The 24,493-nt window shown below is 36.8% G+C and overlaps 1 protein-coding gene and 1 long non-coding RNA gene across 2 annotated transcripts; one reads left to right on the top strand and one right to left on the bottom strand.

Annotated features, from left to right (window-relative positions):
* Nucleotides 1–941: 941 nt before the first annotated feature.
* Nucleotides 942–24,446, bottom strand: LOC126808559 (cilia- and flagella-associated protein 300). Its single transcript, XM_050533401.2, has 7 exons — nucleotides 24,291–24,446; nucleotides 23,032–23,113; nucleotides 22,420–22,492; nucleotides 21,909–22,075; nucleotides 20,357–20,529; nucleotides 19,311–19,377; nucleotides 942–1,584 (listed from the first exon to the last, which is right to left on the bottom strand). The coding sequence occupies exons 1-7, from the start codon at nucleotides 24,386–24,388 to the stop codon at nucleotides 1,453–1,455; spliced, it is 792 nt and encodes a 263-aa protein (XP_050389358.1). The 5' UTR covers nucleotides 24,389–24,446; the 3' UTR covers nucleotides 942–1,452.
* Nucleotides 5,857–17,016, top strand: LOC126808584 (uncharacterized). Its single transcript, XR_007674685.1, has 2 exons — nucleotides 5,857–6,161; nucleotides 15,771–17,016. It is a non-coding gene; the product is annotated as an uncharacterized LOC126808584 (long non-coding RNA).
* Nucleotides 24,447–24,493: the final 47 nt, after the last annotated feature.

Genomic DNA, 24,493 nt, shown 5'->3' with positions numbered 1-24,493 from the left:
GAACTCAGTCAAGACGAACATCTACATCAAGTTTAAACATTCTACCACAATTAGAAGCAGAGTTGTTATGTTCCAAAGTCTTGACCAATCAAAATGCTTATTGCTCCTAAGCCTAAGCAGACAATTCTCATCATCGAACTTAGTCAAGGTATTGATGTAATGAAACTATACACCAAGTTTCATCACTCTAACTTCATTAGAACTAAAGTTATCGTGTCCCAAAGAATCAACCAATCAAATTGCTTATCTCTACTTACCATTGCTTATCTCTACTTACCATAAGCAGAAAATGCTCATCCTTGTACTCTTATCAAGGCATTCACCTCATAAACACCTACACCAAGTTTGAACATTCTAGCTCAATCAGAAGGAGAGTTATTGTGTTCCAAAGTCTCGGTCAATCAAATTGCTTATTGCTCTGCTTACCCTGAGCAGAAAATAAATTAATATCGAACTTAGTCAAGGTATTGATGTAATGAAACTATACACCAAGTTTCATCACTCTCACTTAATTGGTACTAAAGTTATCGTGTCCCAAAGCATCAACCAATGAAATTGCTTATCTCTACTTACCCTAAGCAGAAAATGCTCATCTTCGAACTCCATCAAGTTTGAACATTCTAGGTCAATTAGAAGGAGAGTTATTGTGTCCAAAAAGTGTGACGGACAGACAGACAGACGCCGAACCCATTTTAATAGTCCCCTGCTTTCTTCGAAAGGCGGGGGACAAAAAACAAGAACTCTTACAGTAGGTGGAAATGTTGCATACCTACTAGCCCACTATGTGTCATATGATTGTCTTATTACTAACCCTAACCCTTGACTATTTGAACAAAACTATCAAAAACTTGAACCCACAGAACCATTTATAAAACTTCTTATTGAATCTTAAACCCACTAATACCTCTTGTCTACTAAAAAAACAACTATTAAATACAGAATTTATTCAAAAATAATTTATTACAATAAATAAAAAGAATATAATGGAATGAATTTGGAGGGTTTGAGTAGTTAGAACAAGGAGGGAGTTAACATCCACTTGACACAAAATATGTCACTTCGGGACAATTTTATTACAATAATTGGCTTGAGGGAGAAAACCAATAAAGTTGTACAGGCGACCCTACTCCTTGTCACATACAGGAGGGGAATCGAAACATGTAATCTGAATAACATGTTACATGCAATCTGAATAACACATTACGTGCAATCTGAATAACATGTTACATGTAATCTGAATAACATGTCACATGTAATCTGAATAACACGTTACATGCAATCTGAATAACATGTTATATGCAATCTGAATAACATGTCACATTTAATCTGAATAACACATCACATGCAATCTGAATAACATGTCACATGTAATCTGAATAACAATATTATCCTTAATTAAGCAATGGATAATGATTTGAAATGAAAGTAAAGTATTTAATATATTTCTGACAACTAGGAATCAAACGCTGAGGCTCCAAATCGATGATAAAATACTGTGATATGACGTTTTAACGGATCCACAATAAAATAAGAGAATGTCTGCTCGTGCTCTGTATCTGATGGATAAACCAATCCGCTGTCAGTCTGAAAAAATGAATGTAAAAATTTATTTAGAAAGTCAATCCTATTGTTGTTTTGTGTATTAGAGTGACATGCCCAATCCGTCGAAATAATATTTTAGACATTTTGAGACCATGGTAACTTATGTTAAACATACATTATGCAAGAGCTAAATCTGCCTATTACAGGTCTTTCATTATTCAGACCATAATCAACTCTCGATGGCTTCGCTAGCCTGCGATGTTTATTGGACTACATTCCAATTTGCAGTTCAACTTCCATTCATAATAAAATAAAACCAGCGGCTGCCAGGCAAGATACGCCCACATTTTCGAGAGATGGATAGAGAACAAGCTAACAAGAAAGGGCCATAATTCAGGAAATTACAATTCGATATGCGCAAATATCGAAAGGAACTGAACGAACGGCAGCCATTTTGTCTGTCAATTTTGGGCCGATTTTCACGAAATTTGAACTCAGTCCCCCTTAGGGTGTAACGGTGACATAATAGAACGTTTTTTTAAATCGGATAAAGATTATGACCTCTATAGGGTCCACAAGCTAAAAACGTGATTTTTCGTACAATCAGGGGCCATAATTCAGGAAGTTACGGTCTGATATGCACTAATATATCGAAAGGAACCGAGATCTTTGGGTTATAATCTTACATTTCAAGTTTCAACAAAATCGGATAAAAATTGTGACCCCTATAGGGTCCACAACCTTGATATACCATATTCTTCCGCTATTTGGGAACGAACGGCGGCCATTTTGTCTGTCAATTTTGGGCCGATTTTCACGAAATTCGAACTCAGTCAACCTTAGGGTGTAACGGTGATATAATAGAACGGTTTTTTAAATCAGATAAAAATTATGACTTCTATAGGGTCCACAAGCTAAAAACATCATTTTTCGTACAATCAGGGGACATAATTCAGGAAGTTACTGTCCGATATGCGCGAATATCGAAAGGAACTGAGATCTTTGGGTTATAAACTTACATTTCAAGTTTCAACAAAATCGGATAAAAATTGTGACCTCTATAGGGTCCACAAGCTAAAAACGTGATTTTTCGTACAAACAGAGGCCATAATCCATGAAGTTTCGATCCGATACATGCTAATATCGAAAGCAGCCGAGAGCTTTTGGGGATACACCTATATTTCAAGTTTCGTCAAAATCGGATAAGAATTGTGACCTGTAGAGAGTCCACAAACAATTGTGGACGGACAAGTCCGTGTTGAATGTGTTACCAATGACAAGAGAGAGAGAAATTAGGTTTAACACCCACTCGACACAAACCAGGTCATTTCGGAACTAAGACATGGTTCTATTTTATTTCAATAATTCGCTTGCACATAGGGGTGCAGTGGGAGGAAACTGGAGAAAACCCACGAGGTTGAACAGGCGACCCTACTCCTTGTCACGTACAACTGGGGAATTGAAACCACGGAAGTTGACTCAATGACAGACCTTATGATACAACGCGCACGTGCTAACCATTCGGCCATCCAACCCCCATCTAACAAAAATGACAAGAAGGTTTCAAACCAATCCCAAGGGTACACTACATCCCTTGTCATGTTCCACGTGTTCATTCTGGGTGTTGGAGCAGAAGCGACAGACATTAAACCATATCTTTTGTCATGGTTAGAACCCGGGACTACCACAATCCCTTTAACAAGATGGGTTGCCAGCAAACAATATAATCCCCACCACTATCTAAGTAACAAAAGGTACATCACTATTTCCTAGGGTAGTTTCCCCTTGTCAGTGGTGCTTGAAGGAGGGCAGAGCAAGAAACAGTATCTACAATCACAGTCCCAGTGATACCCTTCATTTATCTTTGGTAAAACTCGTCCGGTCATTAATCAGTGTCAGTTCGGTTCCTGAGCTCCTCCCCCAGTGGCTCCTGATCGCCAGGATTTGTTAAAATGAAATACTGCCGATTTCTCAACAATGACATATTAATGATCCTTGGAACATTTTCCACACCTTCATTTCAAAACTTCATTTCAAAACAGCCGATTTGATGATTTATCGGGAACTATTTTTAGTGATTCGGCTATTTAATACGTGAAATCTCTGAAGAAACGTGAGTTTAAGCTGCCATCTTGGATATTTGTGAAGTCACCAACAGAAGGATACATCAACTGACATTCAAAATGGCCGTCTTATGGCTGGTGAGATTTACCAAAGATAAACGAAGGATAAACTTATCTCTTGTCATTAGGATGTATAGGTAAAAGCCAACAGTGAGGCTGATGTCCCCCGCCAAAATCCCACAAGCCAACAGTGACACATATTAAACATACATTATACAAGAGCTAAATCTGCCTATTGCAGGTCTTTCTTTAGGCCTGAAATGTTATCTAAATTATTAATTAGACATTAATTAACTTATCCAGACCATAATCAACTCTCGATGGATTATGAGCCGATTTACTGCATAACTTTCCTTCACGATTTAACGAATAAATAGATAATCGAGACTATGCTGTTTGTCGTACTGATTTTGGTAATGATGATAGAGGCTAGACGGAAATTTCGCTTAGTTCTCGGTTGATAGTGGATCAATTTGAATGAAATTTTCAGAAAATTGCCTTTACATTATCTAGTTTTTACCTATTATAGTGCGAACTGCTAACTCGTTATCGAATCAATCTGTACACTAAGTTTCATCACTCTCTATCAGATAGAATCAAGATTATCTTGTCCAAAAGCATCGACCAATGAAATTGCTTAGCTCTACTCAGCTTCTGCTCGAAATGTAAATCATTGAACTCAGTCAAGACATTCACTTAATGAACATCTACATCAAGTTTAAAAACTCTACCTCAATTAAAAGCAGAGTTGTTATGTTCCAAAATCTTGACCAATCAAATTGCTTATCGCTCTGCTTACCCTCTGCAGAATTTTTTTATTATCGAACTTAGTCAAGGTATTGATGTAATAAAGCTTTACACCAAGTGTCCTCACTCTCACTTAATTAGAACTAAAGTTATCATGTCCCAAGGCAACAACCAATCAAATTGCTTATCTCTGCATACCCTAAGCAGAAAATGCTCATCTTCGAACTCCAAACTCCATCAAGGCATTCACCTAATAAACACCTACGCCAAGCGTGAACTTTCTAGCTCAATTAGAAGGAGAGTTATTGCGTTCCAAAGTCTCGACCAATCAAATTGCTTATCGCTCTGCTTACCCGAGCAGAAAATGCTCATTATCAAACTTAGTCATGGTATTGATGTAATGAAACTATACACAAAGTGTCCTCACTCTCACTTAATTAGAACTAAAGTTATCGTGTCCCAAGGCAACAACCAATCAAATTGCTCATATTCGAACTTCATCAAGGCATTGACCTAATAAACACTTACACCAAGTTTGAACATTCTATCTCAATTAGAAAGAGAGTTATTGTGTCCCAGACACTCAGACAGACAGGCGAACCCATTTTAATAGTCCCCTGCTTTCTTCGAAAGGTCAAGGACAAATACCAAGGTTACATGTAGGTAAAATTATCTTTGATAGCTCGAAATAGCAGAAGCGGAGTCTGAGGCGCAGTGAGACATTTTGGACACGTCTGACTTTCAACCCAAATTGACGAGACAGATCGTGTGTTGATATACACTGAATGTGTAGTAAGCTTCAAAACTTCAGTCATAATATAAATCAGAAAAGTTAACAAATTGTTGTCATGCAAGATTCGCCCACATTTTACAATAAATGGAAGAGAACAGAGAAAATCAGTATGGATCATACATATTTCACATTTTACATAAAAAGCAGGGGCAACAACTCTAGAATGGAAGGTCTAATGCATACCAAAGTTGACCAAGCTCAAGAACTGTTGATAATTAACAGTTTAAGTTAACACATATCCAAAGTTTCATCTAAATCAGACAAAACTTCTAACCTCTGGAGGGTCCATAACCTCAGTATTACATACTTTTACACTATTCCATCGAATCATGTCCTGGATATAAAATATTTCAATATGAAATCATCATTGGATGAGACCGCTGGTGCATTCAGTGTCGTAATCATGCAAATCATCACACCCAAAACGTGTATGAAACGGTTTTCAAGCAGTGGTGTGCATGGGTTTAGTGATACCCTGGTCAAACTCCATGACTGTATACCCTCTAGATTCAGGGGTAATCAAGGCCTTCACCCATCATGGCCTTTACACCGCTGCCTCCTTGAAATAAAAGATCAAGGCTGTCACCCCGCTGCTCCCCTGAAATAGAAGATCAGGGCCGTCACCCCTCTGCTTCCCTGAAATAGATCAAGGCCTTCACCTCTCTGCCCCCTGGAAATGAATGATCAGGGCCTGTCGTCCTCTCCACACCACGATATCAAGATCATTTAAAAGGTTACATCCTACAATGACTGATTCAAACTTTCCCTCATTTATTGACAAGCAGTGAACAACTTGTTCTCGTGAACCGGATCAATAAACCAGTTATAACATTCAAGATGGCTGCTTGGTCGTCTGCTGTCCATAGCATGAGTCACAACACCATTCATTGACTCACCATATCTCTTAGTTCAGGAGTTTACAACATGTGTTTAGTTCCATGTCTGTCAGTGTTCAGGTAATTTGATGTCTTTCTTCTGGATATATTGTATTTCCATGTACCTGGTAGGCCTACCTTTTTTATAATTTCTATACCCTTGTCAGTGGTGCAGGACGGAGGGCCTGACAAGGGATGGGATAAAAAAAACAGGTCCCAGGTATACATTGGTGTGCACGTAAAAGATCCCTTGACAGTTGGAATTCGATATAAGAGTAGGTCATAGTGCCACTGCCTGGGCAAAATTTCCCTCATAGCACACTGTCTTCATTAGTCCAGTTGGCACAGAAGGACGTTAAACCCCATTTCATTTATAATTTGTATCAGCTGTGATATTTATTTTCCATGTATAATTAGCATGTATATAGGATAAGAGAATATACTATCCTGCATAATATCATACTATTTCTATCAGTTCAAATAAAAATAGATGTTATAAATGATATAATTCTCTATGTACCACAGATTTGATCAAATATAGCTCTACGTTATAGTTTTACACCTGACTTTCAACAGTTGAAAGGAGAGAGAGAGAGACCACATTCGACTACGGTTCTCTGTCTTTACGAACCACAGCTCATTGAAGATATTTATAAACACAAAATAAAACAATACATGTATATCTACATTGTAAATGAAATGAAATGAAATGGAGTTTAACGTCCTACTGTTCTGCTCCTAACCTGGGCTAATGAAGACGGGCATACGCCATACAGTGTGCTATGAGGGAAATTTTGCCCGGACAGCAGCACTACGGCCTACTCTTATATCGAATTCCAACTGCCAAGGGATATTTTACGTGCACGCCAATGTGTACACAGGACCTAGGTTTTTCGTCCCATCCGAACGACTAGACAGCTTTCCTTGTCAACCCCTCCGTCCTGCATCACTGACAAGGGAGAACCACGCCGGAAAATCTGGGTGAACTTTCTCGGCCAATGCAGGGATCGAACACCAGACCTCCAGGCTAGCGAGCTAGCGTCTTACCCACTTAGCCACGTGATCCCCATATCTACATTGTACTATGGTTGTCATTCAATGAACCCTCGTTGATACCTCACCAGAAATAAATGTCTAAGAAAACTGTATTCCAATAAAAACTACTATGGCTACTTACCGATTTATTAACATACAACATTTCGTCAACGGTTCTCTCCTCTTTTTCAAGCAAATGATTGTCAATCCATAAATAGTGTGTTACTGTTCAATGTCACTGTGAGAGAGAGAGAGAGAGAGAGAGAGAGAGAGAGGGAGAGAGAGAGAGAGAGTGAGAGAGAGAGAGAGTGAGTTTAATGTCCACTCTACACAAACTAGGTCATTTCGGGACTAACATATGGTTCTATTTAATTTCAATAACTAAGAAAACCTAGGGAAAACCCACGAGGTGGGATAGGCGACCCTACTCCTTGTCACGTACAACCAGGGAATCAAAACCAAACCAGTTGACTCATTGACAGACCTTATGACAGACATGCTAACCATTCGGCCATCCCCTCCCCTCCACACTGTTCCCTGGTTGAATATAGGGATTAAAGGCCCAGCATGCCAGAATAAAAGTTAAATATAGAGGTTTTGTAACGTACAAGCAGGGAATCGAAACATGCCACTTGATTCATTGACAGACTGTCAGATCCTACATGTTAACGATTCAGCCACCCAACCCTCCTCAATGTCACTGAAAGATGTTGTGTTTCATATGTCATGTGTTAGTTTATTGTAACAAGAAATCTAGATTTGTTGATCACTATATCTGGTGTTCTGCTTGAACCCCATTTAGTTATCAAAATAAATAGTTCTACGGAAAACAATATGACAGAAATGAAATGAAATGGGGTTTAACGTCCTACTGTTCTGCTCCTATACTGGGCTAATGAGGATAGGCATATGCCATACAGTGTGCTATGAGGGACATTTTGCCCAGGCAGCGGCACTATCGCCTACTCTTATATCGAATTCCAACTGCCAAGGGATCTTTTACGTGCATTCCAATGTTTACACGAGACCTCGGTTTTTCGTCTCATCCGAAGGACTAGGGCACTTTAGATCATAAGGTCTGTCATTGAGTCAAGTAGTGTAGTTTAAATAATAAGGTCTTTCATTGAATTACGTGGCGTGGGTTCTCCTTACTGAAACAAATTGTAAATATGTTAGTCCCGACAAAATGACCTTGTAATTGTGTTGAGTGACAGAATGATTGGACTTGGAATCAATTCTATTAATAGATCTGACTATGACTAGATGGTGATTAACTAACTAACTAATTAATTATTGATGATGTCGTCATCATTACTAAGATGGTATATCACACAAGATATGAATAATCTGTCCTTATTTTTTTGTTGGGGGCGTGGCTACAACCTTTGGGTTATTTTGTTGTTGGGGGTGTGGCTACAACCTTTGGGTTATTTTGTCGTTGGGGGACGGGCTACAACCTTTGGGTTATTTTGTTGTTGGGGGTGTGGCTACAACCTTTGGGTTATTTTGTTGTTGGGGACGTGGCTACAACCCTTGGGTCATCCCCCTCCCCCCACAGGGTTGTCAAAACATACTATATCTTTAATGTCTCTAGAAGTATTAATATTGATGTCCGTTTCCAGGGTGATATCGCGGACAAGTGTCACCTTGTACATAGAACTGAGCTGGTTATTTTAGTTCTGTGTTAGAATTTAAATCTTCAATATTTCAGATTATACTTTAATAATTTAAAAAAAAGGAAAGTCATCAAACTGAATTCTGTATACATGTAAACTTGAAGGACAATAATTGTTATTTTTCTTCAAAACATTGTGTGTGTGTGCTATTGAAAGGTGACTAGCCAAGAGGGTGAAATGTTATGTAATGCTAATGACATGTTAATTTATTATAATCCCTTATTATTTATAAAACTTTTATAGATAGAAAGTAACTGCCAATATAGCCTGTCTCGTGAACATGCCAATCGTATGATTAATCTATTAATTGTTTTATTTACCATTATTTTATTTCTTATATTGTAAATTATTAGGTAATAGGTACTAGTTGGTTGTTCCCAGACTCTTGTAATATCTGAAGATTAGCCAGTCATAGGGGAGATTATGCCTCGGAGGTTGTATGGGTTTATAAACTAATTTTGTTTACAATATTTTTTTTGAGTTTGCTTACATAAAGTATTTAATTGGTTTCTAATAGAGGGGATTATTACTCAGGCAACGTTATTCTAACATCTGCAGTTTAAATGGACCAGAGGGATTATTCATTTGAAAGCAAGCTAATGACTGAAGGTTTAATTTAATCAATTAATTAATTAATTGTTAGTTTACTACAACAAAAGTATGCCCATGTGGGGACACCTCACTTTCCCCACATCTATTGTTTAGAGTCTGGGTCCACCAGGCCATGACTAATTAATCAACAAAGGGGGTTTAAAGTATAGTCTGTAACAAGTTTGTGATTTAAATAATATTAGTGAAAAAGATTACATGTAAAAAATACATATAATATGGATTCTTATATTATACCATTTCCAGAATTTTGATAATATACAAATTAATACATATATAATATAATTATATAATACATATATATAATATAATACATATATATATAATATAATACATATATATAATATAATACATATATATAATATAATACATATATATAATATAATACATATATATAATATAATACATACATAATAAGTACAAATATATAATAAATTTTTATATATATTATATTATAATAAGTAATACATAGTAAGTGCATATATTAAAATGAGTAACTAACTAACTAAAAAAATAAATAAATACATTTTTATAGTATAAATATTTATAAACAGTTTGATAAACATGACAATTCAGTCCAACAAAATTCATAACAGTGTTGAGGTATTCAATGGGTGTCTAGGGTGTAAATTTATTAGTAAACTGATTTCACCAATTTGCCCAATCTACTGATAGTGGGAAGTGTTCACCAGTAACAATAATAATAGTGAGAAGTTTACACCAGTAATACTAATTAATTAGAACAGACTATAGTTCTACACCCACAGTCTAGTAACCTCCTAATCCTTTATCAAAACAATCAAATCTGGGGAAAGTGAGATTAAACAGCCCATGTATTTATTGTACATGCTTCTCAACAGCCAGTTAGTTACCTCAGTGGTCAGAGTGGTATGACAGACAGCTAAAAGATTTAAAACTAATACAAACTTTGAGTGAAGTCTCTGGTGAGAAGAATAATTGACACAGTTGAACTAACTCGAACAGAACGAGTAAATGTATGAAAGGTATCGTGTACTTTGTTAACAAAATTTAACACAGACATGAGATGGGTAGAATAAAGTTTAAAGGAGCTAAATCGCTAACATTTGGGACCTAGAAATTGACAAAGTGGGTCGCAACTCATATAATACTGTAATATGAATGTATATAAACTGATATACGTTCAATGGTTTCCGTTTTTACTCTAATTTCAAATCAGTTATGTTCCGCGAAATAAGCCCGCAGTCTCAATTGTATACAAATTTCTAGCGCCTGGTTATTCCAGTCTACATACGCCGTTTGGTTTGGTGCAATATGTCTAGCCTCGTTCCGCGAGTCTCTTGATGAAACGCATTATGGTACACGATTCGTGTACCAATGGCAAAATGTTTATTTTGTCTTAAATATTGGATATCAGAAATAATTTGTGTTTTCAATGTCGAAGATTTTGGATGATATTGAGTTAGAGACTTAGCTACTTTAAATATAGAGAGAAATGGGTTTAACGTCCACTCGACACAAACTATGTCATTTTGGGACTAACATATAGTTCAATTTTATTTCAATAATTCGATGGCACGTAGGGTTCTTTAGAAGTGAGAGGAAACCAGAGAACCCGGAGAAAACCCACGAGGTTGGACAGGTGACCCTACTCCTTGTCACGTACAACCAGGGAATGGAAACCACGCCAGTTGACTCAATGACAGACCTTACATGTTAACCATTCGGCCACCCAACCCCCGTCAAAGTCACTAAAAGATGAAAGTTGAATTCTATATAATTGTGTCAGGTGTTAATTGATTGTAACAAGAAACCTAGATTTGTTGATCACAATGATGTACAGCTTAAACAGCTACAGCGAGCAGACTCCAACCATTCAGCTTCCCCCCCCTGTTGAATAGAGATTAAAGGCCCAACATGCTAGAATAAAGGTTAATTATAGAGTTTAATATCATATTAAGTACTTTTATTCAAATTCACTCATTCTAACATAGATTATGGTCTTATGGTCATTTTACGTTGGTTATTGAGTTGACATCATTGGTTATTGAGTTGACCTCGTTGGTTATTGAGTTGACATCGTTGGTAATTGATCTGACATCGTTGGTAATTGATCTGACATTGTTGGTGATTGAGTTCACATTTTCTACACTGGTTATTGAGTTCACATTTTTCACATTGGTTATTGAGTTCACATTTTTACATTGGTTATTGAGTTCACATCGGCATCTGTATCTCTCTTTCACATACATGGGCGTCACACATGGGAGGGTCCGGGGGGGTCTACAATTTCCACCAACAGCTAGTTAACCCGGAGCACAACAGCTAGTTAACCCGGAGCACAACAGCTAGTTAACCCGGAGCACAACAGCTAGTTAACCCGGAGCACAACAGCTAGTTAACCCGGAGCACAACAGCTAGTTAACCCGGAGCACAACAGCTAGTTAACCCGGAGCAAAAACTGATACTCTCTCTCTCTCTCCCTATCTCTTCCATCTCTCTCATAAACCATAATAACTGTTACAATTCCTAAATCTGATGATTCAAAGATTACATTTAATCCAGGTAATTAGTGGATTGAAAAATCAATTACTACAGGTAATTCAACACCTATCTATAAACTTCAACACGTAATTCAATAGTTAAACTAGAAATGAAATGAGGTTTAGCGTTTGACTATATCAACTAGAAATAGAAGGTAATAAATATTGCATGATATATTGACCCTGTTTAAACAGAACAGCTTCATCAAATTACCGTATTCACTATAATAAAAACTCTCAATCATGTTCCAGCTCCCAAAGTTCCTCACGATTTTCTGGTATGGCCTTCCCCGTGTCAGCGGTGCAGGACGGATGGTATGGCAAGGGACAGCACCTAGTCATTTGTATGGGACGCAAAACTGAGGTTCCGTGCACACATTAGTCTGTCAAGTAAAAGAACCCTTGGGTAAAACTTTCCTCATAGCACATTTTATGTCTCTGAATTGTTTCAATAAGCCCCCCTCCCCCACGATTCAGTTAAATACGGTATGGTACATGTTTTATTACATGATAGAACATGTAATTAAAATGAGAAAACATGTATCTGACTTTAATAATTGATTAAGTTGCCTGGTTACTGAAATGTTTATTTCTAATTGTATACAAGACATAGCTATACAGGTGCAAGAAGGTAGAAACTTCATTCAAGTATCTGAAGGGTTTGTTCATTCATTCTTACTGTATTACATGTGTAAAAGGTTTGTTCTTGCTGTATTACATCTGTGAATGGTTTGTTCTTGCTGTATTACATCTGTGAATGGTTTGTTCTTGCTGTATTACATCTGTGAAATGGTTTGTTCTTGCTGTATTACATCTGTGAATGGTTTGTTCTTGCTGTATTACATCTGTGAGGGTTTGTTCTTGCTGTATTACATCTGTGAAGGGTTTGTTCTTACTGTATTACATCTGTGAATGGTTTGTTCTTGCTGTATTACATCTGTGAAGGGTTTGTTTTTGCTGTATTACATCTGTGAAGGGTTTGTTCTTACTGCATCTTTGATTTTTTTATATTTTATGTTTGGATTGAAAGAAAGAGAGTTTAAATTAAACAGGGTTTAATGTCCTCCACCGATTAGGCTAATGAAGACAGGCATATGCCATACAGTGTGCTATGACGGAAATTTGACCCAGACAACGACACTGCAAATTACTCTTACATCCAATTCTAAATGTCAAGGGTTCTTTTACGTGTACGTCAAGTGTAAACAGGGCCTCATTTTTTTGTGTCATATACAAATGACTGTGCTTCTTTGTCCCTTGCCAGCCCCTCTGTTAGATCTGTGTTGATGCGATACCAAGTAAGAACTGTGTTGATGCATGACAAATGTTATCTTTCAGAAATGTGGAATCACAATATAGAAAAAGCTGGTTGGTTTTCAGGGGGTTGGATGCCGAATGTGTCATAAGGCCTGTCATTGAGTCAACTGGCGTGGTTTCGAATCCCCGGTTGTATGTGACAAGGAGTAGGGTCGCCAATCCAACCTCGTGGGTTTTCTCCGGGTCCGCCGGTTTCTTCCCACTGCTACGCGCAAGCAAATTATTGAAATAAAATTAAACCATGTGTTAGTCCAGAAATGACCTGGTTTGTGTCGAGTGGATGTTAAACCCCATTTCTCTCTCTCTTTCTCTCTGGTGGTTGTTCTATAAATCAATAAGAATATTGCTTCTATAAAGTACACAGTAACAAATAGAGACTATAATAATAATATACTTAGATTGAAAACAGAATTCATCAATCAACATAAAAATAGATTCTATTTTAAACACGGGCCAATCTATTTTTATTGTATCAAGGAACCATATTGTTTACGTAAATATCAAATATTGGAAATAGATATTCCTGACTTGAAAGAGTTAATGACTTTATAATTACCTACTGTTGTATTAATACTGCTTTTAACATTTCCCTGATTCATTCATAGTCATTGATTGCATGGTTCACCAAATCACTAATCTAATCAAAATTATTTTTGTTTGGCCTACCGGTGTAGAAAGATCAACAGGACTTAATCGCATGGTTTCCGCATGTCCGATGACATTCAAAGTTAATTAGCCCTTGATATTAACTTAAATTCTAAAACTATTTTTTAAACATGCATTATGCAAGAGCTAAATCTGCCTATTGCAGGTCTTTCTTTAGGCCTGAAATGTTATATAAACTATTAATTAGACATTTATTAACAAAACAAGATCATAATCAACTCCACATTTGAATACATATTGTAATGGATAATTTAACGTGAAAATGGATAATAGAGACTTTGTTTATTATCGTACCAACGTTAGTACTGAGGATCGAGGCTAGCCTAAAATTGTATAGCTAATATCTCGATTCAGAGTGAAGTATTTGACTGAAATTTTCAGCATATTCTGTTTTCCATATCCATTTTTTACCTGTTATAGCGAAATGAAATGGGGTTTAACGTCCTACTCTTCTGCTCCGACTGGGCTAATGAAGACGGGCATACACCATACAGTGTGCTATGAGGGAAATTTTGCCCGGACAGCGGGACTACAGCCTATCCTTATATCGAATCCCAACTGTCAAGGGATCTTTTACGTGCATGCCAATGTGAACACGGGACCTTGTTTTTTCGTTATATCTGAACGACTAGACGACTGTCCTCGTCAGGCCCTCCGTCGTGCATCACTGACAAGGGGGAACCAGGCCGGAAAATCTGGATGAACTTTCTCGGCCAATGCAGGGATCAAACAGCCGACCTCCAGGCTAGCGAGCCGGCGTCTTACTCACTTACTCTTAGCCACCGTGACCCCCACCTATTATATCTAATCTTACCTAAAATGGATTCAATCATCGAGACTGAAATAACATGGACCCAACTCAGACTGGGCAGTGCAGGGAATTTTTCCTAAACAGCGGCACTACGACTACTCTTCATCAAATTCTAACTGCCAAGGGATCTTTAACGTAAACAGGAACTCTTGTTTTTCATTCCATCCCAACGACTAAATGCTGTTCCTTGCCGATTGGTTAACAAAAAGAAAATCGAAAACTTCAAAAGCTTTGCACCTTTATAAATTTGCTGTAACTTCAATGGCTAATGCAAAATTCATATTTTTACTTGAACTGCCAATGACTCGTTGACATGCATCCCAATGTGTATACAGGACCTTGTTTTTTGTCCCATCCGAACAACTAGCCACAGGATTCCATGCCACGCCCTCCATCCTCCACCACGTTCTCCACAAACATCAGGATTGAAGAGCCATCACAGCTCTGACCGATTTTCTTAATTTAAAACTCATTAAAAATGGCGTATCTAATCTTACCTAATGCCCCTTTAAATTATTATGAAAAAAATAAAAGTTTTTAAAAATATTATCTATTTAGTATAAATAGGTACATAATATAGTACACAGAGGCGTAAAATAAGTAAAAGGCCCAATTCTGTACTACTTTATATTACTACACTTAATGTAAATAATGTACGTGTTATGGAAGTCATATGATTTGACATCACATATAGAACTATACTGTATTAAAAGCAGGCTTTCACATTACCGCTGTTAAACAGTTTAAGGTAATCAATCTCATTAAGTCAAGTGGAGTGGGTTCGATTCCCCGCTTGTACGTGACAAAGAGTAGGATCGCCAGTCCAACCTTGTGGATTTTCTTTGGGTCTTCCGGTTTCCTCCCACTGCTAAAGACCCCTACACAAGCAATTTATTGAAATAAACTAGTTTGTGTCTGGTAGACATTAAACCCCATTTCTCGCTCCCTGTTCCCAGTCGGAGCAGAACAGTAGGATGTTAAACCTCATTTCATTTTATTTCATTTCCCTCTCCCTCTTTATCTTAATCATTTATTGTAAACATTTCTTTTTCAGGAGTAAAGATTGAGAAAAGATAAAAAAATAACGAATACATTTTACGCTGTGATATATCTAACCAACCTTTCAAAATCTACCGTGGAAACGGATCACCATGGAGACTACAGATATATCGGACTTGAAATCACCATATAAACATCAACGAAAAATTGATTTAACCACCCGAACTTTGACTGTGATACTCCCGATTGTAGCCGCAATTAAAATAATCGTATCTCTGTGCTTCCTTACACAGTGTAGGAATAGACTACGTGATGTGACTAATGCTGTAGGACTACATCATGCGCCATGCTATCATCTAGTTACCCCTGGTTACATCGGATGTGTTGTTATATTCTTTACCATATTTGGTCTGTGTTGTCTGGGCAAGCGAATAACAGCCATTTTGTTTTTAATTCTCGCTGTTTCAGGGACTGCTGTAGGAGTGTATTTATTTGTGTGTAAAAATTGTACGATGCATCCAAGTGAAATCACAGGGTTATTAAACGTGACAGTATCTAACTGTGTAACACAGAACACAGAACTCAGTGCAAGCTGGCGATTGGTCAAACATAGGCATGTGACTTGTGTTAAAACCGCTGATTGGATAATCACCAAGTGTAGTCATCTCAATACAACAAAGAAAGACAACTCCGTAGAACTTCCTGAATGGAGAACTTGTAGAAATAGCCTTTTTGACTTTATCAATGACACGCAGAATTACTACATGCTGTTTGTCTTTGTAATGATTTTAATTGGCTGTGTTTTTTTTCTCGTTGTGTCAGTCTTGTTGCTCTATCTACACAATGCTACCAGGAGATTAAACAAACTCGTCATACAAGAAGGCGAAGCACTGACTGAGCTTAACTCAACTCCTAGGAAACCAACACAAAATACAAACTGTCCATCCAAATTTCAGCTACATGTAACGATGAAATGGTGTTTACCAAGTGTCTCGAAAACTGCAATGAAGCCAATTTCTATTGAAGAAGTGTAGAGGAATGTTTAAAATATTTTCCTTATAGTAAGAGAACCACACCAAGCATAAACAAACTAATATAGTGGACACACATGATCACACGGAAACTTGAACAATGCAAATCATAAACAATAAAAGTACTGATGGTCCCAATAATCGGTTTCAACATGTGATATTATTAATACGGATAGTAGCCATGTCGAACCATCACTGAATAGAAGTACTGATACCAACAGTTCAAGTAAAATGGCCGACCATACAATCCCCAGGCCTGCAGTGAAACAGGCTTCAATCAAAACTAAAAATAATTCACAACATGAGAGACATTCCACAAACAAAAAGGACAAAAAATGGAGAATTCCCCGAATATTACATGTAGACTAGTGTAACATGTCCTAAAGTCAGGATCGTAAACTTTGAAAGCCAGCAAATATTCACATAGCCACCAGTATCACTGATAGGGGATTGGGGGCGAGTTAATATTAACATGACCACCAATGTCACTGATACGATATCGGGGGCGAGTTAATATTAACATGGCCATCAATATCACTGATAGGACATCGGGGGGCGAGTTAATATTAACATGGCCATCAATATCACTGATAGGACATCGGGGGGGCGAGTTAATATTAACATGGCCACCAGTATCACTGACAGGACATCGGGGGGCGAGTTAATTATCACCAAATATCAAATTTTGTTTCTTCTGCGAAATAACTTCTAAGAAAAATAAAGGAGTTAGAAGTAAATAGGTACATGAAGGCTTATTTTATATGATTAATTATCATTTTAACAATCTTATAGTCAGTGTCAATTTATATTTAACTTTTATTTTGAGCATAATTTGTGATTTTTTTACCATCATATTTTTACCATTTGTTTATTGTAAAATGCCTTTAAGCACTGTTTGTAGAAATGGCACTATATATATAAATTCTTAAACATACATTATGCAAGAACTACATCTGCCTATTGCAGGTCTTTCTTTAGGCCTGAAATGTTATATAAATTATTAATTAGACATTAATTAACTTATCCAGATCATAATCAACTCTCAAAGGCATTGGATTTCTCCGATATTAAATAGATTAGAACGATTCAGCTATATTTTGATTTAATCTAAAAATGGAGGATCGAGACTTAGCTTGGAACAACCAGTACAGTGGTTGAAATTATTGCACACGTCTTGTCAAACTTCAAAAGTTAATATCTTCGCTCGCAATAGAGTAATTTGAATGAAATTTTCAAATTATTCATTTTACATTATCTATTTTAGAACTATTATAGCAAGAATGGCTAGCTCTTTATCTAAATCTTACATAATGTATCTTTGATAATAATAATTCCCAGGCTCATGTAAACTGGTTATTATGAGCTCAGAGGTTTTTGTTCAAATCCGTGTATTTATAAACTTTTCAATTCCATTATTCTTTAGCCAAAATGAATAAATTATTTACACAATCTGAGTAACTTTAATTGACCTTCAGATGGGCCACGATTTTTACAACGACATATGGCAAATATTAAAATTAAAATGGATTCAATCATCGAGACTGAAATAACATGGACCCAACTCAGACTGGGCAGTGCAGGGAATTTTTCCTAAACAGCGGCACTACGACTACTCTTCATCAAATTCTAACTGCCAAGGGATCTTTAACGTAAACAGGAACTCTTGTTTTTCATTCCATCCCAACGACTAAATGCTGTTCCTTGCCGATTGGTTAACAAAAAGAAAATCGAAAACTTCAAAAGCTTTGCACCTTTATAAATTTGCTGTAACTTCAATGGCTAATGCAAAATTCATATTTTTACTTGAACTGCCAATGACTCGTTGACATGCATCCCAATGTGTATACAGGACCTTGTTTTTTGTCCCATCCGAACAACTAGCCACAGGATTCCATGCCACGCCCTCCATCCTCCACCACGTTCTCCACAAACATCAGGATTGAAGAGCCATCACAGCTCTGACCGATTTTCTTAATTTAAAACTCATTAAAAATGGCGTATAACTTATTTGATTGAAATCAACAGGATTACCTCCCTTTAAAACACATGGAGTGGGGGGGATACGTGACTGAACGTTCTGGAATTTGATTCTCTCAATCCCCAAAAAAGGGGGGGTTTCGGGTTACAATGCATGCGCCAAAGAAGATATTTTAACCCGCCATGACAGCTGAAACATATTCTTTGTGTTTAATTACGTGACGATTCTACTCCCACAACCTCCGTTGTTTGGACTGACAGGACGGAATTCTGTGTCATTCGATTGTAATCCTGTCAGTCTGGACGTTCTGGATTGACAGTCAAGTATCCCTAATGTATTATTTTGCCATTTAAATGATTTGAATCCCTTGTAAACTAAGAGTTGAATCCCCAAATGGATTACCAGTCCACAAATGGTTGAATTCTGTTCAGCATTAATCTACTTAACCCAGATGTCTGGAAGTGATAACACAGCTGAGATATTTTATTAATGAAATTGAGTTTTAGACTAAAAAAAAAAGGTATTTTGAGACTTATCCCAGCTGTTATTTTGGGTTTTAATTTAAAATAGTTATTTTGAGACTTACCCCAGCTGTTATTTTATATACACTTGAAATGATGTTTAATTCTTTACTTTCACTGTTCTTCTGTACACTAAAAAATAAACAAAAACAACCATCATTAACTTTTAATAAATAAACAAAACAACAATCATTAACCTCTGTCTGGTCTTCATCAGAGCCTAACTCTCAAGGCCAATGTGTACACAAGGACCTCAGGTGCGTGAATTAAATATGGAAAATATTCAAAAGGTGTACCTATTTGTTGTTATTGTTCTGGTAATCACTGACATTACTATACGACATTCTCCATAACAAATTACCAAGAATTATTTTGTTGAAGTCTAGTTATATTAAAGGGAACGGAAGCTTATAATTAACCAATTTCCTACCGGGACCTCATTTGACCCAATTCTGGCCGGTTTGTTTCAAAATGGATTAAGAACCTTGGTTTGACAACTGGGACTTCGCCTCAATTGTCCATTTTAAATATCACTAGTTTAAATGTTGGCCATCCAATAGTCTATAGAGAGTTTATTAAAGGCTTGGCACGTCAATAATAGTTTATATATTATAACATCTCAAGATAAAATTTAGTTCTTGAATGTTTTATTATGTAGGTGAAAAACAGAAATATGGATGTAAAAGATCAAAACATTTATTGTTTGTTCGTCCAATTCAGAGGTGGTTAGATGGCCGAATGGTTAGCATGTGCGCTCTGTATCATAAGGTCTGTCATTGAGTCAACTCGCATGGTTTCGATTCCCCGGTTGTACGTGACAAGTAGTAGGGTTGCCTGTCCAACCTCATGAGTTTTCTCCGGGTCCTCTGGTTTCCTCCCACTGCTAAAGACCCCAATACGCAAGCTAATTATTGAAATAAAATTGAACCATGTGTTAGTCCCGAAATGATCTAGTTTGTGTCTAGTGGAGGTTAAACCCCATCTCTCTCTCACTCTTCTCTCTGTCCGTCTGTCTCTATCTGTAACAGCCATTTATGACTTCAGTCTCTAATACACAACATATCAATAAATGGGAGTAATCAGAGACTGGATAATTCTATCTATTCCATACCTTATCAAGTCTTTATATATCTGTTTAGTTATATCTAAATAAGGCTGGATATTATCTTCAAACTGGCAGACTTGACCACCCAGACACATGTGTTTAAACAAACGGAATAAGAATTCATCTCTGTCCGCATCTGAATATATGTCATAATTATCTGAATCTTCCGAGAGCAACATCTGAAAAATAATACAGAACGGTGAAAATACAGCAGACACATAAAATGAAATGAAATGGGGTTTAACGTCCTATTGTTCTGCTCCGAACTGGGCTAATGAAGACGGGCATACACCATACAGTGTGCTACGAGAGATAGTCTGCCCGGACAGCGGCACTACGGCCTACTCTTACATCGAATTCCATCTGCCAAGGGATCTTTTACATGCACGCCAATGTATACACAGGTCCTCGGTTTTTCGTTCCAACTGAACGACTAGACAGCTGTCCTTGTCAGGCCCTCCGTTCTGCACCACTGGCAAGGGGAAACCATGCAGGGATCGAACATATTACCCTAGCATCTTACCCACCCAGACACATAAATAAAACAATTCCCAATATATTCACCAATAAGGAGAGAGGTAATATAGGCCTAGCCTGTTCCTCAATTTATTTCTCAGAATGAAATATTGTTTATCAAAAAAAAAAAAAAAAATTTACTTGTCCCCTGATCCCCGCTTCCAAAAAATTTAATTTAAAATATTTTATTAGTTCATGGTTGTGGACAATTCCTATAGCGCTACAATGATGCATCGAGTCTTTAGTAAAATAGTCAGGATTGTACATGCATATACAACCAACGTAAACGTCCTCTAGAATTTAGTCCAGACTGTACATACATATACAACCAATGTACATATCCTGTATAATTTATAATTGGAAACCCGATTTATTGTATCCCTTACAAAGTATAATATTGTCAAAAATGAACGTCACATAAGAAATATCAGTCCAATAATGGTTCAATTCCATTCAACATTTATAAAGAAAACATTTGATCAATTGAAATTTCATGGATCTATCCTGGTCAAGCCATTATTAGAGGTCAGTGAAAATGAGGTTAAACATCCACTTGTCACAAACAAGGTCATTTCAGTTTTAACAGATGGCACACTTCCCTTGCTTGTAGGGGTGTTTAGCAGTGGGGAGAAAACCATAGGACCCGGAGAAGACCCATGAGGTTAGGTATGACAGCCTACTCCTTATCATGTACAAGTCCGTGATTAAAATCACGCCACATGACTCAATAAAAGACCTTATGATCTTTCTCAAAAGCCACGTATCTCACAAATTCTCTGTTGAATCAATGGCAGACCTTAATTATGATTAAGCATCGATCCATTCGACCACCCTTCAAATTGTAAGGGAGGACAACTCTGAATTTTGATTTATTAGTTAATGATGTAAATTGTAAGGGAAGACAACTCTGAATGATGTAAATTGTAAGGGAAGACAACTCTGAATGTTGATTTATTAGTTAATGATGTAAATTGTAAGGGAAGACAACTCTGAATGATGTAAATTGTAAGGGAAGACAACTCTGAATGATGTAAATTCTCACCTTTCTTAGTTCATCTGATATAGTAAAATCATCGTAAAACTCATCAAGACATTTACAGATAGCTCCACCTTCTCTCACGATATTATTACTATACAGACGATCAAATAAGGTCATGGCTAATACTGAACACGGAACTATTTCCACGGAAACAGGATTTAAAGGTATACCTAGATATAAAACAAATACACTCATCAATCAACAGAGTTAAACATCCACTCAACACAAATGGGTTATTTTGCAACTAACATATGATACAAACTATTCTTTGGGCTTTTTATCATTGGGAGGATCAGGAGAGATTATCATTTAGTTTGTGCTCCTGGTTAACTAGCTGTTGGTGGAAATTGTAGAAAACAGAGAGAATCCATGAAATTAGTCAAGAGTATCGAATATTAAAGGGCCTGTCAGAGTATCGAATATTAAAGGGCCTGTCAGAGTATTGAATATTAAAGGGAAAGGCCTGTCAGAGTATTAAATATTAAAGGGAAAGCCAGGTGCGTCGTTGACTCACCTACAGATGTCCATCTCCCACTGTCAGTTAAAATATACAAATTATTAATCACATTTTCATCTTTAAAAAAATCCTGAAATAATAAAATACACAAATATATAGTAATCTCCCATTATATACCCTCCAGATGTAGTTATGTCACCCACATAAAATCCCATTATCTACCCCACAGATGAAGTTAACTCACCTGCATAAACTCCCATTATATACCCTCCAGAGGAAGTTAACTCACCCACATAACCTCCCATTATCTACCCCACAGAGGTAGTTAACTCACCCACATAACCTATCATTATCTACCCCCCAGTGGTAGTTAACTCACCCACATAACCCCCCATTTAGATAGCAATATATAATTGTACATGGAGTTCCCACTCTTTCAAAGTTAAAACATACTGTAGTCTCATCTGAACAAATAGAAATTTTTTAACTAAAATATTTTTTTAGGGAATTAGCCATCTCATTGGTTGAGTTAAAATCATAGTATAGCTCAGTGACCTTATATAACCAATAAAACGACAGTATTCTTTCAATATTTGATCTTTACAATATGGTCTCAATCAGCTAGACAAATTTTAAACTGAAGTTTTAAACATAAAATAAGGGTCTTACCCGAACAAATTGATCTTTTTCATATGGCTGAAAAACCTGATCAAAACAAAACATCTGGGCTTTCATTCTTCCTTTCATTGACCTAAAGTAAAGAATTAATCTAAATAATGATCACACAATATGACCTGTAGAATGATCAAATCATGATCACACAATATGGCTGTCGAATGATCAAATCATGGTAACACAATATGACCTGTTGAATGATCAAATCATGATCACACAATATGGCTGTCGAATGATCAAATCATGGTAACACAATATGACCTGTCGAATGATCAAATCAATGTAACACAATATGACCTGTTGAATGATTCAAAGTTAGAAATTTGACACCTAGCACTGATTTGGATTTTTTTAACACCTGTCTGGCACAGAGTTTAAAATGTCAAATACTAGTTGATAAATACTAGTTGACAAATTGTAATTTGACATATGGATCCGACATTGGACAAATAGCAAATTTGACATATGGATCCGACATTGGACAAATAGCAAATTTGACATATGAATCCAACGTTGGACAAATAGCAATTTGACATATGGATCCAATGACGGACGAATAGAAACAGCATATTTATAAAACACTCAAAACTCTGTGATTGGAGGCCATTTTTGCTCACCGTTGAACTCGATTTGTTTTACAATTGAAGCTTTTTCGATTAGAGCTTCATATGGTCTTGCCATAAATGTATTATAAGCTGGCTGCATTGTTCCTTTGAAATATAATTTGATTGTAGGCCTACAGAGTTTGTCCTGTCTTTATTTCATTTACAGATCGAGCTGATCTCATCACTGAGACAATCTATCACATAAAATCGACCAAATAGTTCAACACCTATAATGTATGGGAGTGGTTACTTCCCCTAAGTATAGTGGTACAGAACAGAGGGAGTGGCAAGAAACAGCTTCTTGTTGTTTGGATGGGATGAAAAAAACAGGTAGGGCCTATAATACCTTGCAAATGTTGGCATGCATGTATGTAATTAAAAGAAGCCTTGACAGTAATTGTAATTAAAGTGCTGTCCAGGCAAAATTTCCTTCATAGCACACTGCCTGGTGTATATTGCCCATCTTCATATTAGCCTGGTTTGGGCAGAACAGTTTTATATTGACATCATTTCATTCATAATCATTGGATTCATACTTTTTTAGGCATAGTCATGAATAGTGTTGGTGACCAGTACAAATAATCAAAATAACGTAATTCTGCTGTTCTTCCACAGATTTTTTTTTACACAATTTTAAAAATAACTAACCATTTCAACAAATTATCCTGGTTTTCTTTTCCATCTATCGAGGGAAATTTTTTGTCTTTGAGAGGTAAAAATGTAAATTTTGAAGCCGCGCTCTCCATCGCGTCGTCGTTAGGTCTGCTGTCGAACTTGTTTATTACATGAAAAGACTTGCATGATCTTGATATATAAAGGGGGCGTAACTCTAAAGAAGGGGGATTCCCCCA

Source organism: Patella vulgata, chromosome 1 (assembly GCF_932274485.2).
Source record: "Patella vulgata chromosome 1, xgPatVulg1.2, whole genome shotgun sequence".
Taxonomy (NCBI): Eukaryota; Metazoa; Mollusca; class Gastropoda; family Patellidae; genus Patella; species Patella vulgata.
This window is presented reverse-complemented; position numbering and strand designations above follow the sequence as displayed.

What these genes read in the sequence shown, in the direction of transcription:
- LOC126808559 (XM_050533401.2), bottom strand. Translation starts at nt 24,388, where the DNA reads ATGGAGAGCGCGGCTTCAAAATTTACATTTTTACCTCTCAAAGACAAA. An exon ending in TGGGAGATGGACATCTGTAG is followed by an intron (nt 22,076 to 22,419) that starts GTGAGTCAACGA and finishes TTTTATATCTAG; the next exon opens with GTATACCTTTAAATCCTGTT. An exon ending in TATCAGATGAACTAAGAAAG is followed by an intron (nt 20,530 to 21,908) that starts GTGAGAATTTAC and finishes ATTATTTTTCAG; the next exon opens with ATGTTGCTCTCGGAAGATTC.